This window comes from Podarcis cretensis (genome assembly GCF_951804945.1).
Source record: "Podarcis cretensis genome assembly, chromosome: 9".
Taxonomy (NCBI): domain Eukaryota; kingdom Metazoa; phylum Chordata; class Lepidosauria; order Squamata; family Lacertidae; genus Podarcis; species Podarcis cretensis.
Genome location: NC_137178.1, coordinates 56,016,720 through 56,035,311, shown reverse-complemented (window position 1 = coordinate 56,035,311; position 18,592 = coordinate 56,016,720). Strand labels below are relative to the sequence as shown.

The 18,592-nt window shown below is 41.6% G+C and overlaps 1 protein-coding gene across 2 annotated transcripts in view; it reads right to left on the bottom strand.

Moving 5' to 3' along the window:
- KIT (KIT proto-oncogene, receptor tyrosine kinase) overlaps positions 1–18,592 on the bottom strand; it is a 78,326-nt gene that overhangs the window by 15,617 nt on the left and 44,117 nt on the right. For both annotated transcript variants that reach the window (XM_079990001.1, XM_079990002.1), the window contains 3 exons: positions 16,184–16,373; positions 13,879–13,994; positions 4,640–4,754 (listed from right to left, as the gene is read on the bottom strand). In XM_079990001.1, coding sequence (XP_079846127.1) covers positions 4,640–4,754; positions 13,879–13,994; positions 16,184–16,373 — 421 coding nt within the window. The remainder of the gene's footprint in view (positions 1–4,639; positions 4,755–13,878; positions 13,995–16,183; positions 16,374–18,592) is intronic.

Here is an 18,592-nt window from a genome sequence, read left to right as displayed (position 1 = left end):
TGATGCCAGGAAAATAGCAGCACCCTTTAGGTCAGTGATGGCCAAACTTGGCCCTCCAGCTGTTTTGGGACTACAATTCCCAAACCACTGGTCCTGTTAGCTAGGGATGGTGGGAGTTGTAGTCCCAAAACAGCTGGAGGGCCAAGTTTGGCCATCGCTTCTTTAGGTGAAGAAATGCATCTTGTTTATATCTATATTAGCATTCCCTAATGCTGTACTAGACTGTCTAACATTAACATCTATGTACTATACATTTTGTTTTTTATATATATATATATTTTTTACACTTTAGAATATTCATTTAAACAACCTTAAAATGTCAATGACTTACCTTCTTCTCTTTCCATGATTCATTTCGCATATCATAAATCCCTGCAAATTTTACATAAACTAAACCATTCAGTATTCCATTACTACATCAAACAAAACTTGTTTGCACTGTTGAATTTATCTTAATGCTGCCAACGTTTTCAAGTGTACACAATTTCCCCCCATATATTCAATAAACATTTTTCAATCCTCTTTAAATGTATGTTCTTCTTGTTCTCTTATTCTATATGTTAGGTCTGAAAGCTGCACATATTCCATCAGCTTAAGTTGCCATTCTTCTTTAGTTGGGACCTCACTTGTTTTCCATTTTTGGACTAACAAAACACGGGCCGCAGTAGTGGCATACATAAATATCCATTTTTAACACCCAGGAAATTCCCATGTACTATACATTTTGAGTGAGTAAAACCTCATCTTAAAAAGCTTTGCCCATTCTAAGAGGGAAAATATCTCATATCTCATACTCTCCAGCGTTTCCAAAAAGGTGAAACAAAATCTCTCTTGTAAAAACGTTTTTCCTCTGATTTTTGGTCTGTCTCCCCCACCCACAAGAGGCCTGAAGTGCATGTATAGCGCCTAATGTCAAATATATACATATTTCTCTAACACAACATGCCCCAAATTATGTAAATCTGCTTAAAAGCCTATTTTGCATCTTCCACAAAGTATGACTTTAGATTTCATGGTCTTATCCCATTTCTCTTCTCATTAATTTTCAGAATACATATAACAGGAAAACAAAGTGTGCCAACAAAATGCTCACAGCCTGTTATGACAATTCATTAAAAACGTTACAATAATCCAAAGGGTAATATATTTAATGCCAGATTTCAAAGTAGCATAAATGGTGGTGCATTCCCGGTGGCTATTTTTTCCTTTGTGCTATGTTGCACTTTCAGCCAAGATGGCAGCAGGCACCATTTTCTAGGATATCTCCTCTTTGAGCAAATTAAGACCGTTCACACAAGGCCCTGTTACCTTGAGACCCTGACCTTCCCACAACTACGCAGGGCCTTTGTAGAACTAAGATTCCGACAGATGCCCTCGGCATATTTAGAGAGGAGATATTGGGGAATTCTCCATATGGATCGCAAAAGTATACATGGATGCAGTCCGGTAGAGGACATCAAACACTACCTGCTGATTTGGCCCCTGCATACAACGCCTAGAGGAAAATTTATATCGCCAATTCTTAATTGGCTTCCAGGTTGATCCATACAAAAAGTGACTGTTGAACTCCTAGCAGATGAACACCTATATATTACACACCAGGTAGCCAGATTTGCACCTGCAGCCAAGAAGTTCTGTTCCAGCTATGTGAATGCACTCCAATCTTAAGTCTTAATGTTGTAAAATTCTTTTCATGTTGCAAACTGCTACAGGTTATGTGTATGATTTAAGATAAAAGTTTCCTTTTCTTCTCTGTCGTCCATTGCAAAGGCCTCTGGCTATATACAATAAAAACTGACTGACTGTCCAGTCAGTTTCTTTATATACGGATTGGAATCAGGCAGCTGTTTTGTCTCTTGCTGTAGGCAGCAAAATGTCTTCGGCTGGGCCTGAAGGCTCTCCGCAGAAACCTCTGTTTCTGATACAGAGAAAACTAAGGCCGTCCTAAAAGTGGTTTTTAGCTGGCAGAATGCTCTTTTTTCATTATCTACTACAATGTCGCAATTTAAAATCCTTTTTAGGATGGAGCATATATACAGAGTTGAGAAACGTTGCCCGTTGCTGTGGATGAAAAATGCACACCTCAAAAGTAAACTTAGGAAAGAATAACTTGTGAAAAATGATTCATATAGGAAACACATTATCTGCTAGCAAGAATGTCTTTAGAACACTGTCAAAATAAGCAAGTGCTTTATAATCTTGTTTGCAAATCCTCTACCTGCACTGAAAGTACATACAATCTTCTTAGAAACTTGGTAATTACCTTTGTAGTTAATTCTCTTTCTCCCCACAAGCTTACAAGACACATTTACCCTATAATCTACTGTCTGTAAATGAAAATCTAATTACCCTGTGTCCTGGAAAATTGTGTTATTACATGATAAATCCAAAAGATAATAGCCATACACGGGAGCTATTTTGTAATTGTCATTCTACGGGGTTAAATCATTAGGGCCAAGAACAGCCCGGCTGCAAGTGAGTGTAAGCCCTCAGAAGTCCATGTTTGGCCCTTAATGTTTAGTCATAAATTATAGTGATTCCTTCAAGAAAAGAGCAAGAAGCGAACCATAGAAAAGTCCTGCCATAAGTAAGGCTACTTAGCATAGTGAGTGTGTTAGAATGCGGAGTCGTCCTAGCCTAAGCCAGTTCGCTGAGAGATGCTGACTGGTCCCTCAGTTGCCAGCCGATGGGCAAAGGAAACATGGGACCTATTCCAATGAACCTTCCCACAAATATGCATGGAGGAACCAGACCTGTTAACCCTGCTCCTGACAAATCCACGTGCCATGCTTCTCAAGGGCCATAGGGGCAGTGAAAGGGACCTAAATGTGTACAGCTATGCATGTCTAGGGCTTATCTTTGAGAACTGCTCCCAATTGCAAAGAGTAGTGGTGGATATGTAAAAAAACAAAAAAACAAAAAACACAAAAACTAAAGGCTTCTGGGAAATGATATATAATGAAACGAAGATGATGTTTAAATGGGCTTTATCCCCCAAAGACCTGAAGCTTTTCTCATAGGGATAATAGGGATGGACATGCCAAAGAAAATGACCAAATCACTTAGGTACGTGACGATAGAAGCTAGAGAAGGTTCCAACGATGGGGGAATGGCTTAAAAAAATAATGGACTATACCGAAAAGGCAAAGCTGACAGCAATATCAAGATATCGAAAAGATGGACTTTTTTATAGAAGAATGAGGGTTTTGTGGAGCATTTGAAAAAAAAATACTGAAAAAATACAGTCAAATGAGCAGGATTCGAGATAGGGAGCAGTGGGAGAAAAATGATAAAGTAATTGTATTAGGCAGATTTTTGTAATAGATAAAGAGTTTGAAAGACTGCAGTAGAAAAGGTTTTGAACATAAACACTGTTGAGGCATAGGTGGGAAGTCAATACATGAAATGATGTAACTGTTCCATTTGAAGTTAATTTGTAAAAAAAAAAAAGGAAATTCATTATAAATTATATTATTAAATAAAAACAATTGCAAAGAGTTGTATTTGTGTACAGCTCTATGCACGACTGCTGGGAGGGCATGGCTGGCTTCTGCTAGCAGGGGTGGGTTTTGCTCACTTCTCGTGTTCCCTGAGGCTGTGTGTAGAAAGGTTCATCTGAATAGCTCCTACGTATGTTTCCACCTGAACAGTCCTATGGAGAAAGGGATTTTTTGTCAGTTTGCATTTCTTAGTGCAGAAAGTATTGATCTGATATGTAGAGAACTTTCCCATTTCAAGAGGGTTCTGGAAGTTTCTGTATGTGAAAGAAACAAGTAGCAGGTTCATGATGTTTGGGTTATTCTTTCAGAGAAGCTGAGTAGAGCTGGCCTAAACTGGTTCTCTTACCTCTGTCAAGGTCATGCTGACTATAAAAGGAAGGCCAGAAGGAGCCTGGGTTTCACTTTCTCTTTCTATCTCTTTTCCTTCAGGTGTAGTACATGCCATAGCTGTCAACGTTTCCCTTTTTTAAAGGGAAATTCCCTTATTCTGAATAGGATTCCTTGCAAGAAAAGGGAAAAGTTGACAGCTATAGTACATGGTATGCTTAGTGTTAAGGTTTAGACTTACTATAAGTTATTGTAAGTTTAAGTTAAGTCTGCTGCAACTGGATTTGTTATGGACAGTGCCAATCCTGAATGTATTGGATTTGTGACCATTATGCTCATCTGCCTTCAGTAGCAGTAAAGTTTTGCTGGATAAAATGTAATTGTCTCTGGTCTATTTTTGGGGGATCCTGCAATGTGTTCAAGTTGTTACTCTGCTAACTATACATTGGAATCTACCCTGGATCAATACTGAGTAGAATTTCAATGACACTTTTGTGGCAACACGATTGGCTGACAGCCTCTGTTAGGCACTGGGGGCAGGCAAGGTTGGGAAACCAAGCCATAAAACCCATTCCTCACTTTTCAAGCGACTCTCCAGTGGCTGATTCAGAGCTGTAGAGCACATGACGTACAGGCAGAGTATTTCTTTATTTCATTTTATTAGAAAAATATATCATTTGTATCGCCCTTGCCCTTCTACCCATATGAACACGCCACTCATCCGAACATTTGTTTCTGAGCATATTAATTTATTGCGCTGAAGATCTAACCCAAAGACAAAACGCATGCTGGAAATGATTTGGCTCACTCACCTTTGCTCAGCTGCTGTGCAGAAATACCAGTCTATTTTGGGGGCAGGGTACCCAGCAGCAACACAGTGGAGCATGCCATTGCTGAGCCTGTCTGAAGTAACAATTTCCGGTTTGGCTGAAAATAAAATGGACAGATATATAGTCATTCCTTAGATCTCCTTATGACTGTGCATTCATACTTTGGCCCAAATACTAGAAATATCTTGAAAACGTCTGCCAATAAATTAAGCATCTGCCCCCAAGGCACCGACAAATGCTTTCCCTACAAGTAAGCCCTACTGAACACAGTGTTACTTCTGAGTAAACCTGTGTTGGCTGTGCAAAAAGAAACATAATATTCATCTTAGGAAATGGCCATCATTTTCCCCACGCATCAAAGCATTTTGCAGTGTTTATCCCAGCAAGTCTTGCTAGTCAACAGCACTCGAAGGATAGAACTAGGTGTTCTATGGCCGCTTTGTGTCCTGAGACCATGGGTGCTGCTTCTCTGCAAGGTCCACCCCCCGGCCCCAATATGTTACAAAGAAATCTTGCAAAAAAAGAAGGAGGGGAACAACCAAGTCAATATCAACAGGAATGTAAAGAAGTTAAAACAGGAAGTAGAAAAAAATACCATTGATTTTCATAAACCTATACAGTGGTACCTTGCAAGACAAAATTAATCCGTTCCGCGAGTCTCTTCGTCTAGCGGTTTTTTCGTCTTGCGAAGCAAGCCCATTGACGGCTTAGTGGATTAGCACTATTAGCGGCTTTTAGCGGCTTAGTGAATAAGCAGATAAGTGGCTTAGCGGCTTAGAAAAGGGGAGGGGGAGGAAAAAACCCCCGCAGGAACTCGCAAGACATTTTCGTCTTGCGAAGCAAGTCCATAGGAAATTCGTTTTGCGAAGCACCTCCAAAACGGAAAACCCTTTCGTCTAGCGGGTTTTCCGTCTTGCGAGGCATTCGTCTTGTGGGGCACCACTGTACCCGAACAAATCGGCTCCCGCATGCCGCAAAACCAGAAGTGTTCCAGTTTGCGAAATTTTTTTGGAAGCCGAATGTCCGATGTGGCTTCTGCTTGACTGCAGGAATCTCCTGCAGCCAATTGGAAGCCACGCCTTGGTTTTCAAACCGTTTCGGGAGTTGAATGGACTCCCGGAATGGATTAAGTTTGAGAATCAAGGTACCACTGTATAGTCTTCCCGCAGGTTCATATTGGTCTCAAGTTGACCTCTTGTTTCTACTCGAAACGGAGGTGTTGGAAAAAGGCTGATGCTTGAGACTACTAATTATGTCCAGTATTTAGCATGAGTAGAGCTAAGGTACCTTAAAGAGATTTCAGGGCAACTGCTCAACTGCTTTTTACAAAGAGGCATCCCATGAAGGAAAATGAATATTACGGGCTTGCTATGCTGTTACATACCTAATGTAAGTTTCTCTGTCGATTAAGGTCTGTGGCCTTCTGCTTCCTTTTCCAAGACATGACACTTTCTTTTATTACATTTAAGAAATCGCAGCACTGCTGCATTTAAAAGATTATTATCAGAGCCCATGGGGAAGACAGCAGCAATAAATAGGATTTACAGACATTTGTTCTAGCTGTCTTTGAAAAGGCATCTGAAGAACAGGTACACCAAGGAAAAGACTTTTGACAAAACTTTTCCATAACATCCTGTAAGGATTTAGTTAATGGAGGACCTGGACAGCTCTAGCAGGAACTGAGGCCAATGCAATCTTGACAGTCCCACTCATTCTAAATCCTCAAGCACAAAACAAAGACTTTGACTTTGGGAGCACTCAGAGTAATGCTTGCAAAAGCCCCGGGTTTTTGAGAGCGTTCAATTCAAATACTCGCCAAAAGCCCAGAGGATGCTTGCAAAGTACCCTTTGCTACTGCCTCCCTTTCCCTCTCAAAAGCTGAGAATCTTACTGGCGCCAGAGGGAAGGTTAAGGTAGGCAGTTGAGATTCTTCCTGGTCCGTGTTGGAACATCTTCATTGGGCAAGAGACTGGGACTACCGGCCCCAGAATCTCTGTTTCTGTCAATTCCAAAGGAAGAAGGCCCTTCAACATAGTCCCATCCTCAGTAGGGGAAAACCACTGCCTGCGCCTGATAGAACCCACTGCACTGCTGAAGGAAGGTTAATGGAGTCTTATGGACAGAGAAAGGAGGAGGAGTGCTTGAAGGATTGAGGGGAGCAGAGCAGCCTGCTCAAACGCTGTAGCAGACTAATGGCATCCGCTATGAGCCAGGAGATCTCCAGCACAACTCTCAGCCATGAATTCATCCATAAGCCACTGTCTGAGCCAATGCATGCCAAGCACACACTCAAGGGAAGTGTTCTTGCCTCCATGGAGGTTACAAATTTTTAAAACTATAGTCGAGACGCAACAGGTCAGCTCTTCACCAGGTGTATAACTTCTAAACACTTGGATGATTTATATGTTTTGAGATTATGCATAGAGGGGCCTTAGCTTCTGTGTGTATTCACTTTTCTTTTGCAAACCGCCCCCGCCCAAGGATTATGTTACAGGAACTGAAAATCCGTCTTCCCCTCTGTATTTGCATGCAACACTTCAGTCAAAATAGCAAACCAACCAACCCTTTTGCAAAATCGCCAGGCTGGATTCGCAACATGACTCAACTGAGTGCCGAACTCGCCGGTCATGCACATCCTGGTCAGAGGGAGCGTCAAGGGGAAAAAACAGCTTCAGGCAAGAGAAGAGCTCTCTTATTTATTCAACTCCCAAGCAATCGCATTGATGAATACTGTTCCTCGCAGCCCCCATCATGCCTAAGATACTTGACTGTTCACTGGATTTTGCAGCCTGATCTTATGCTGGGTTGGGAACACAAGTTTACAGAGCAACATCTAAAACTGCCTGCCCTTGACAACGGTTTGGGAACTTCAGCCAGTGCCTTCTAAATGCCAATGAGCTACTGGGCTAAATTCAGGGTGCACTGGTGTACAAAGCCCTAGGCAGCTTGGGTCCAGGTTACCTAAAAGGTTGCCTCTTTGCCTACTCAACCCTGTAACCAAGTGATTCCTGCATTCTGCAGCAGAGGGCATTTTGTAGATACTAACCTTAGTGGGGTAGGAGAGCTGGGGGGGGATTCACATCTGGCAACCAATGCACCCCCCTTTGGTTTCAGATAGGGCATAGACAATAAAATTTGGGACACAAATTTTAACAGCCCTGGCTTATTTACCAGAAGTAATGTATTTAAGTGTTAACTCTGGAAGTGTATACTCGATTCTGACCAAACTAAGCCCCCTAATGTATATTTTGCTCCACACCCCTGAGATTACAACAGATTAAAGCCACCCTCTCCCCCAGGATCCCAATCTGGGTCATGCTGCCCACCCTCCTATTTACCTTTTAAAAAGCCACTGAAATATTGCTAATTGCATGCATAGCATCTCATCCAGTTTCCTCCTTAGTTCCAATGAAAAGCTGGTGCAGATACGCCTTAAGGCTATGACTCCTTGATTCAGTTATGCCAGGGTACTTGGATTGAAACTGATGCGAGACCTGTTTTCATATACAGTGGTACCTCGCAAGACGAATGCCTCGTAAGACGAAAAACTCGCAAGACGAAAGAGTTTTTCGTTTTTTGAGTTGCTTCGCAAGACGGATTTCCCTATGGGCTTGCTTCGCAAGACGGAAACGTCTTGCAAGTTTGTTTCCTTTGTCTTGCAAGTTTGTTTCCTTTTTCTTAAAACCGTGCATTCAGGGGGTGCAGTTGCGACTTGACAACTCATAGCACGCGGTGTGGTAGCCTTTTTTGAGGTTTTTGAAGACTTTGGTGATTTTTGAAGCTTTTCCAAAATCCGTGCTTCGCAAGACGAAAAAAATCGCAAGACGAAAAAACTCGCAGAACAAATTAATTTCGTCTTGCGAGGCACGACTGTACGGGAGTAAACAAACTCAGAACCTAGGTACTCCCTTCATTACTTCTTTTTCATTTGCAACTAGCCTTGGTAAGATAACATGCACACAGACACCTGAGACGCAAGTCAATTAAGACAGAATATATATGGATTGAAGGAGGCTGCCGGAACTGAATGTTTAACTACTATGTTGAGGTCTGCTGTGTTTCACACATGCAGTGTGTGCCTGTTTTAAAATTAGTTTTATGTCCTCCATTCCTACCACCAGGATCCAGGTACAACTGAACAAGTCACTGACTGCAACACAGGCCACTTTCAGATACCATTCTACCCAAAAGCAGCTGCAGCCATTACTTGATACATAATGAATGTACCTATCTGCATAAGGACTGAGGGCCAAGTTCTGTTTGGCTCTCCTGTTTGTGGAACTGTCACCAAAGTTAATGGGAGTTCTGCAAATATATTCCCAGGAAACCGTTTCAACTGTTTATTCATTGGGCTTTTGGCAGCAAATATGGATTTCAAATAATTACAGAACTGGATGTATTTTCAGGATGAAAAGTCTTCCAGAGTTTAGAATACATTTTTAAATGCCTCATTAAAATTACTTATTGAAGAGCCACCCCTTCAGCTTTGTTGGTCCTGGGGTGAAAGAGATGAGCCAAGGGAGTTTTGTTTAAGATTACTCAATTCATTTTCAGTCTCTTGATCCGTTCCTGGGTATGTAAACAAACTGGGGGATGAAATGAGTTCAGGATTTGTTGAAATGAGTTCGGCTGGAATTGTAAAGGTCACCTCTCCTTTGAGGTGGGCTTTTATATGCCCCTGAAATCAGTTTCCAAGCCCAACCAAGATCAAGAGACTTTTGCCAGTATCTCCAGTTGCTTTTGGGTTGACTCTGAGAACGCTGGGGTGAACTCTGTTTCTGCCTCTGCTCATTTCTGAGCTACATAAAAGGCTTGGCCACGGCTTCCATTCGTGATGTGAGCACGAACGACATAAGGGGACCAGACACTCATCAGTGGGTTAAACCAGGTCTACAACTTTATTAAACGAAACCAGCTAATTGTTTTAGTCTTTAATAGTTTTACACCCACTTGCCGAGTCATAAAAGCCATTTTAATCCTTCGTCAACCACTTTGGGTAAATAAATATTTTAAGCATAGGAATTGTGTGGTTCTGTTAATACCCCTAAGCGAGTAAAATAATATCAGCATCTCTTATTTATTTATAAGTAGGATAATGTTGCTGTTAGCAATTGTACCCATTGCAAAAAAATGTCCCCCCTCTGTTCTAATTACAGTGGTACCTCTGGTTACATACTTAATTCGTTCCGGAGGTCTGTTCTTAACCTGAAACTGTTCTTAACCTGAAGACCAATTTAGCTAATGGGGCCTCCTACTGCTGCTGCGCCGTCATGCGATTTCTGTTCTCATCCTGAAGCAAAGTTCTTAACCCGAGGTACTATTTCTGGGTTAGCGGAGTCTGTAACCTGAAGTGTATGTAACCTGAAGCGTATGTAACCCGAGGTACTACTGTAATCAGCTTCCCATATCAATGCTGCCAAAAGTCTAAGCTAGGTTAACAGTGCAGAAGAAGCAAAAAACCGTAATTCCTCCAGTGCCAACATAGCTGGCAGACCAAAAAATATAAAAAATCCTATACTGTCACCCAAGGGTGGGTGGACGGATACTGAGCATGGGCAAAAGAAGGCTAGCTGGAGAGAGACATATATAATGACTCTATCCCAAGATGGCATCTGCTAAACAAGACATGCAACTTCATGTCCAGTGGGTTCGGTGTCAGCTGTAACCCTGCTTGAACATTTCCACATTGGGCAGATAGAGTAGCTATTTGCCAGAGGGGCAGCACCACAAACCTGGTCTCCTAGCAGTGACATCACTGCCATATACTAAGATGGTGTGGGTGCAAGGGGGATGGCAAGGTTTGGGTGCAATGACGGGAGTATTGGATTGGTTCGGCTGCATCGTCCACACCTTACCACCACCCTGAAATGCTCTGCAGTGGTGATGGCCCTGCCAGGAGGCCAGGTCCACTCCACCCACCCTCTCCACTGGTTGCTCCTAGCTGTCACATGAGAGCAGAAGCTTCTGGTGCAACCTTCTGCACCAACTAATGTGCCTCTCTGTGTGCTGCAAACTGGAGTGGCAATGGCACATCCAGTCTTTCTATCCAATGTATGCACTGAAGTGCATAGCTCTGGGCCTGTGGGTGACAAATTCCTCTCCAGAGTGCGATGGTGAGAACGTACATATTGCCACCACGCAATCTTAAATATTTATTTGCCTCTAGTAATTAGGAGGGAGAAGGAAACTGGCAATAAAAGTAACGCAAATTGACTCAATGGTGTTGAAGTGACGACTACGGAGATGCAAAAGTAGGAAAGTAACTTCTTTAAGCTCTCTTCAACCGTGCTTGGAATCTGCCTTGCTGGTAGCTCAATAGCACTTAATAAACTAATGAAATTAGAGATTTAAAGCGCTTTATGGCTGATTATTGACAAGAGGATGGAACTATGCAAAACAGCTTAATGAAATGTTCAATAATTAATTTGTTGCAGCTGAAGCAGTGAGCAATACATAGCCATTAGCCTCATTGTTGTTTTTTTCCTGATATTGGAGATAATTAAAAACAGTGGAGTGAATCAAGCCAGTCCCTGTAAAAAATTTTTTTTTAAAAAATGCTCCCAGAATGAGGCTGTGAGAGTAGGGAGTGTCATTTTAGAGGGTGAAACTTAGTTTTTGAAAATTTCTTCAGTTAGGGGTCTTAAAAATATTGTTTTTGAGTGTGAGGTATTCAAATCTGCTTTTATTTTTGTGACTGGACAACATTTAGCTTGGTAAGTCTATGTTTGATGAAGAAGCACATAAACTGCTTTTGGGAAACCAAATAATTTTACCTTCTGAAAATGTCAGATAATGCTAAATAATAAAAATTACATTGATATTAAAAAATCTGTAAGTACTTGGCAAGCATTTTTAATTATTTCTATGCCAAAATGTATTAATTTAACCAAAATATCTTTTGAATTCCCCAGTCATGTTACAACTTTTTAGCACCCGTCATTTTTGGAAATTGAAAGTTGAAAAATGCAACGGTATGGGAGGGTATCTCTCCCCACACCAGCTAGCACTGGTCCATGTTTGGATCGGTGTTTCATTACATTCCTTTGGCTATACTTGATGATGTCATCAGCAAAGGAAGAAAAGCAAGAAGAGGAGGAGGATATTCTAGGACTTGGGCTAGCAGTAATATTCAAAAATCTGATCACCCATGTAGATTTCTAATAACGGGGTACTCGCTATGTCTTAGACCAGTGGTTCTCAAAGGCTATGGCACACCACCCTGGCGTGGCAGGAAAGGAGGGCAAATGTGGCAAGGAAGATTCAACATGAAAGATTAGAAAACAGAAAGGCTTCTTTGTGCTCATGAGAAGATGAGAGTTTGCATGTCTCAAATTAGACCTAATATAAATGAGATTACCTAGCAAAAGCAAGCTCACGCCTTTCATCGAGCTTACATATATACTTAAGGTACATGTGTAAGAAGCTTGTTTATCATTATATTTTTGGAATGATTCATGTTCTTATTGTTTTATACTTTCTGGATGTCCCATGACCATATCATACAGCAGTTGTGTTCTATGTTATAAATTAAGCACTGCTAGTTGTTTCTCCCCTCTCCCCAAAGTATTTCAATAATTTTTTTTTAAATGGCATGGTGCAAGCAAATTTTTATTCTGAAAGTGTGGCCCAGAGGAAAAAAAGTTTGAGAACCACTAACCTCCCCCACAAGACTGAAGTCAAAATGATATAATCCAGTCCTTGGTTGGAGCCTGGGATACAAAGGTGATAATGAACACTAAATATGTGTATATGGGCTGTGTGCACTCTGAAACTGGCTATGATACAAGTGCACCAAGTAATCCTTCCTTAATTTACACGTTGATTCTAAAACCCTGTCAGTCAGAAGAAGCAAGGCAGCTGCACAGGAGAGAGAGACAGCTGCAACCTACAAAAACCTTTTAGACCATGTAAGTCTTGCCGGCTGAGAACAGACAGTAGGGTGGTATTCAGCTAAGATGTACTCCGAATAGACCCGCTGAAATTAAGGAAACGTGACTAAGTTAGGTCCACTCATTTCAATGGGTCTACTCTTGGTGACTTCTATTTCAGTTTAGCTGAAGAAGTATGCATGCACACGAAAGCTTATACCCAGAACAAACTTAGTCTACTAATGTTGCTTGTGCTACTGGACAGTTTTTAAAATTTATTTTGGCTGCGTCAGACCAACACGGCTACCTACCTGAATTTAGTTGAACACTGCGCACCATACCATTTCTGAGACTTTTAATCTGCCTACACACTATATCTACAGTGCCCAGAATTCTTTGAGAGAGGGGAATGTGATTCAAATGTTTATAGAGTTATATTGTGTATGCAGAGATTGGCATGTCTGCTAGCATTAAGTATTTTATTCTGACAGCAGAACTAGGTTAGCCGGTTGTTTGCTTTAAGTAACCTAGTAGTAGTCCACTACATTTCTGCCAAATATGTAGGAGGGGAGGAATAATGTTTTCTGAATTTTGAAGGCCTTATAGCTTGTAAAGTATTTAGTCTAAGCTCAGGAAAACTTGTCCCTTGGAAATGAATGAGATATACAGTTGATTCAAGGCAGGGATGCCTAACGCGACCCCCTTCCAGAAGCTGTTGGAATACAGCTCCCTTCAGCCCCTGTCAGCATGTCCAATGGCTAGAGATGACTAGAATTGTAGTTTAGCAACACCTAAAAGACACCACATTAGCTACCCAATTTGCAGTAGTATATATTTATGAATGTTGAACCTTTTTTTTTTTTTAAAAAAAAAACATTTATAGGGCTAGTCAAGATTTACTCAGTATTTTGCAAACCAGAAAACAGTCTTAAGAAACAATGCACACTCTTTTCTGTTTCCCCTTCCCTTTCCTATGGTATCCCTAAAACCACAGTTTGAAACCATGGTCTGCAAACCATCACTCTGAGAGAACATGATTAGCCATGTCTAGCTAAACAATGGTTAACGTAAAGAAGTGAAGCTAGAGGAGAATCGAAAACCAGAGTTTGGAGAGAACACTGCCGGCATGGAAAACTAAAAACACGTTTAATGCCAAGAAGGGAAGAGAGGAGGGATTGTTCTTGAGATGGGAGAAAGGAAAGAGCGCTCACACCTGGGGCTAGCTCCCAATTTGCAAAACCATGTTTTACAAGGTGCCCATTAATCACTGTGATGCCTTGCATGTACAATGTGTTTTGTTAAATGCAGTGAACTGTAATAAAGAAATATTGCAGACTGCTCTTTTCTACTTACTGTTCACATAGACATTAAATGCTATAGAGGAGTTGGCATCTGAGTTGGACACAAAAAATGTGTATACGCCTCCTTCTGTTCCCTTCAGTCGAGTAAGGTGAAGCTCACTGGAATACCTAGAGGAGGAGGAAGCAATTTAGTTTTATTACTCATATTACTCACAGCGCAAACAGAAAGGCCAGTCGCCATCCTGAGACATTTTTAAAAACTAAACAGGTTGTGCTTACAAGTGGGATCTTAAAACCACCAAGGACACCAATCCGGTCTGCTTGTTCCTTTTGGACAACCACACTTTGCTATGTTGCCAAAGGCAACAGAAGGCTGCTTGAAGGATCCTGAATCAGAAGACCATCGCTTCTGCACTCTGGTACAGATGCATGTGCAAATCTCAGTGCCAGACAGTTTCATACTGCATGGCTATGTGAATTTTGCATCCTATTCAAGATGGAGCTCACTGGGCGGTCTTCAAATAGTCACTTTATATCAACAGTTGTTGTTTCTCAGACTAACTTTTCCAAGAGATGTTGGGTAGCTAAGATGACACTAAGATTGATATCCAAAGTGCATTTACCTGGTAGCAAGCCTCACTGAACACACTAATACTTACTTCATAAACTTATGTAAAGGTAAAGGACCCCTGGACGGCTAAGTCCAGTCAAAGTTGACTATGGGGTGTGGTGCTCATCCCACTTTTTAGGCTGAGGGAGCCGGTGTTTGTCCACAGACAGCTTTCCGGATCATGTGGCTAGCATGATTAAACAGATTCTGTGGAACAGGACACCATGACGAGTGCGAGTGCACTGAAATGCTGCTTACCTTCCCGCCACAGCAGTACCTATTTACTCGCGCTGGTATGCTTTCGAACTGCTAGCTTGGCAGGAGCTGGGACAGAGCAACGGGAGCTCACCCTGTTGTGTGAGTTCCAACCATTGACCTTTCGATCAGCAAGCCCAAGAGGCTCAGTGGTTTAGACCACAGTGCCACCCGCATCCCTTCAAACATGTAGGATCACACTGTAAGCACTCTCTGGATCCAAGATGGGACAGAAACACATCTAGTAACACCCACCTTGCCCTCTAATTTATTGATTGATTTAATTAAATTTATATCCCATGCTTCCTCCCAAAGGAGGCCAGGGCAGCATTTTCACCATCATTTCAAGCGTTTCCTGAGGTAAATGTAGGCTTGTACCCATCAACCTAGCTATGGCAAATCGCTTTTTCTCTCTCAGCTCTGGTACGTACGCCTTATGGCTGATGGGAGTTGTCAAAAGTGTGTCCTTAAGCAGAAGGCTGTGTCTCCCCAACTCTGGAAGAGAGTTGCTGCTTGGAATCTTCAGGCAATAATGGCAGTATGACAGCTCACTTACTCTGTCCAGCATCAGAGGTTGGCACAGCTGCTAACTGTCCAAGCCCTGAGGGCCTGCCACTAACCCCAAAGGCCATCTGCTGCAATCCAGGCCCTGCAGTTGTCTCAAGGCGAGGCAAGGGAAACTTACCAGCCACTGAGCACCAGAGCCTAAGTGGTTGTGACTGGGAACATTTTAAACCAACTCCACACACACATTGCTTCTGTGGTCCTGATGTGACATTGGTCCAGATAAATGCTCTGTTGGGGCCCCAGAAGCATTGTGGAAGGATAGACGTGGCGGCAGCAACAGCACGATGACTTGACTGGCTTTCCTACTGCTGCAGCAGCTGCCTACCATGGTTAAGACCATGGATCGGCAACCTAAGGCCCGGGGGCCAAATCCGGCCCAATCGCCTTCTAAATCTGGCCCACGGACGGTCTGGGAATCAGTGTGTTTTTACATGAGTAGAATGTGTCCTTTTATTTAAAATGCATCTCTGGATTATTTGTGGGGCCTGCCTGGTGTTTTTACATGAATAGAATGTGTGCTTTTATTAAAATGCATCTCTGGGTTATTAGTGGGGTACAGGAATTCGTTCATATTTTTTTTTCAGAATATAGTCCGGCCCCCCACAAGGTCTAAGGGACAGTGAACCGGCCCCCTGCTGAAAAAGTTTGCTGACCCCTGGTTAAGACCAATGGAGGAAGAGGGTCCAGAAAGCTGAGGAAGCAGTAGAAGTCCAGCAAACAAGCCTAGCCTGGGTTTGATCATTGGGTTTAGTGGTCATCGGTCAGTAAGCTAAGTAGGAAATCCCCGAAACATACCTTTCTGTACATCATATCGAAAGGCGGCTGGGAATTGTCAGAAAGATTTAGGGTGCTCTTCCCTCCCCAGAAAAGGGGTAGATCCCAGCAGCTTTGTCAAAGCATGCTTCTTTGCAATGTATTACATTACCTGTTTTTGTCTATGTTTGTGACCCGCACATAATGATCGGATGAATTTTGCAAGGTTTCATTCATATACATCCATACTTCTTCTTCTGGCTTTGGATATGCCTCATACGACACGATTAAATCCAGATTTTCTCCATCATTTACATTTACTGTTGTGTTTGCTGAAGTTGATAAACTGACATATCCTTTACCTGGTGGTTGTCATACGGAATGATAAAAGTAAAAATAATTATCTGGGTTTCTTTAAAACCGTGTATAATTAAACCAAGGTCAGCAGAGAATAAGCAAACTTTACTGACAAGTATGGCAGAAATTGCAACCTGTGGAAAAGCAGGTCTTATCAGCTAAATGCAAGACTGAGCGTCAATGACATTTTATTGAGTGAGGTGAACAATAACTCTAAGGTTCACAAAGGGATCCTGAACTTCTGTACAGGCATTTTGCATGACAGGCCTAGATGTAGCCACTGAGTGGGACGCGAATGTCCACGGGACATTATTTATTTATTTATTTACTTATGCATTTCTTAGATTTAATTTATAACCTACCCCTTGAAAAATCTACAAGATCTCAAGGTAGCCCACAGCACAAAATGTCATAAGAATGCAACCAACGCAAATATAAAACAGTAAACAATAAATGCATCTACAACACTAACATGAAAGAGTCATCGGTAAAATGGGCTGTGCAATAGTACAAATAAACAGAAAGCTTATTGAAACAGTTATCTTGTTTTGCCATTAATGTTGCTTTATATGTCAAACTTTAATTGTACATTTGTATTTTATTTTTCCATGTATTTTTATGTTTAGGAGAATATTTTATTTTTGTTTATTCCACCGCTTTAAATATGGAACTTAATTGTACTCAGTATCTGAGTTTCATTCGTCATGTTTTATGCTGATATTTTGTAATATTCTATTTGATGTTTTTAATTTGATGTCATGATCTGCTTTGATTCCCCCCCCCCCCAGAAAATGTAAAGCGGGTTATAAATGCTTTAAATAAAATAAGATGCTCTTGGGCCAATAGGACTTTATAAGTGAGAACTTATAAACAACTTGCATTGCATCCAGCAATCAATAAATCTCTTTTTGCCCAAGTGTGCCATGTTCCCATCCTATTTCTGGGACAGTGCACACAAGTGTTTGCAGCTGATAATGAATTCAGTCCAGTGGAATATCCACAGAATCAAGAGATGCTGCAATGTAACAGCTAGGTTTTATTCATTTTGTGTGTGAAATTAAAAGGTCTACGAAGCAGAGTGGTGGTGGTGGTGGTGGAGGAGGGGGGGTACCCACCCTTTTCGCCAATTACGGATAAAGACATGTTCAGAATACTCCTGCTAATTACAGTACATGAATATGCTCCTAATCAGTTTAGCACTTATGGTAATTTTAATATTTAAAAAGTACTACATGTCACTGCAATCCCACACTCTGGGCTGCTTTTCAGGAAAGTATGTTAATAAACAGGGCAATGTAAGCACCTTTGGTGGCTGCTTGGCAGAACTCATCTAGAGTTCATGAGACACAATGGATCAGGCTTTTTAGCGGGCGCTGGAAATCAAACCTTTCATGCTAAAATGTACTTTTTGGGCACACTCCAGCACACTTTGGGGAGCAGCTTCTCTATCATATGGTCCATTACCAGATGGAAACTTGTTTCCTGCGTTTTCCATTTGTAGAGTAGAAAAATCTGCTAATGTATAGAAATTGGATCGTCTCCGCTGCAGTGCCCATTTCACCAGGTTAGCCTTTCAAAAATTGCTACCAAGTCCAGCCACTGCATACTCTTTGTGAAAACCCTTTCAGACAAAAAGTCACACTGAGTTCAATGGGACGTACTCTCAGGTAAGCGTGTACAGAATTTCAGCCTAACTATATAACATGCAAAGGCCGGTACATAACTATTTTATTGTGTGTTGCCTTTGGTGGAGAGGAGATTTATAAATGCAACCAATCAGTCAATCAATCAATCAATCAATCAATCAATCAATCCCCCATTCTGTAATGTTACTCAGTGAACTTTACATAAAGATGCAACATGGTTACAATTCTATACTCTGACATAGTAGCGTAGTTCATGTATAAGGTGAAAAAACCTTGGTTATAGCTCGGATCCTGGAGCAAGACAAACCGTGAACCCAGGTTTAGACATAATGTTAAGCCAAACCATGAGTTTGTCCTGGGTACCGCATCAGCAGCAAGACCATGGGAGAGGTGCTACATCCATGATGTTTGGTTCAGGAACCTCCATGTTCTCTCAATCACACCAAGTCATGTTTTGACTTAAGTGTTATGCATGAATCAGGTCGGTATACTACAGGAGAGCCTACTGCAGTGTGAAATTCAAAAAATGGTTTACACGAAGCTACTTGGTCATCTATGGCAAATGAAGCTTTGTGTGA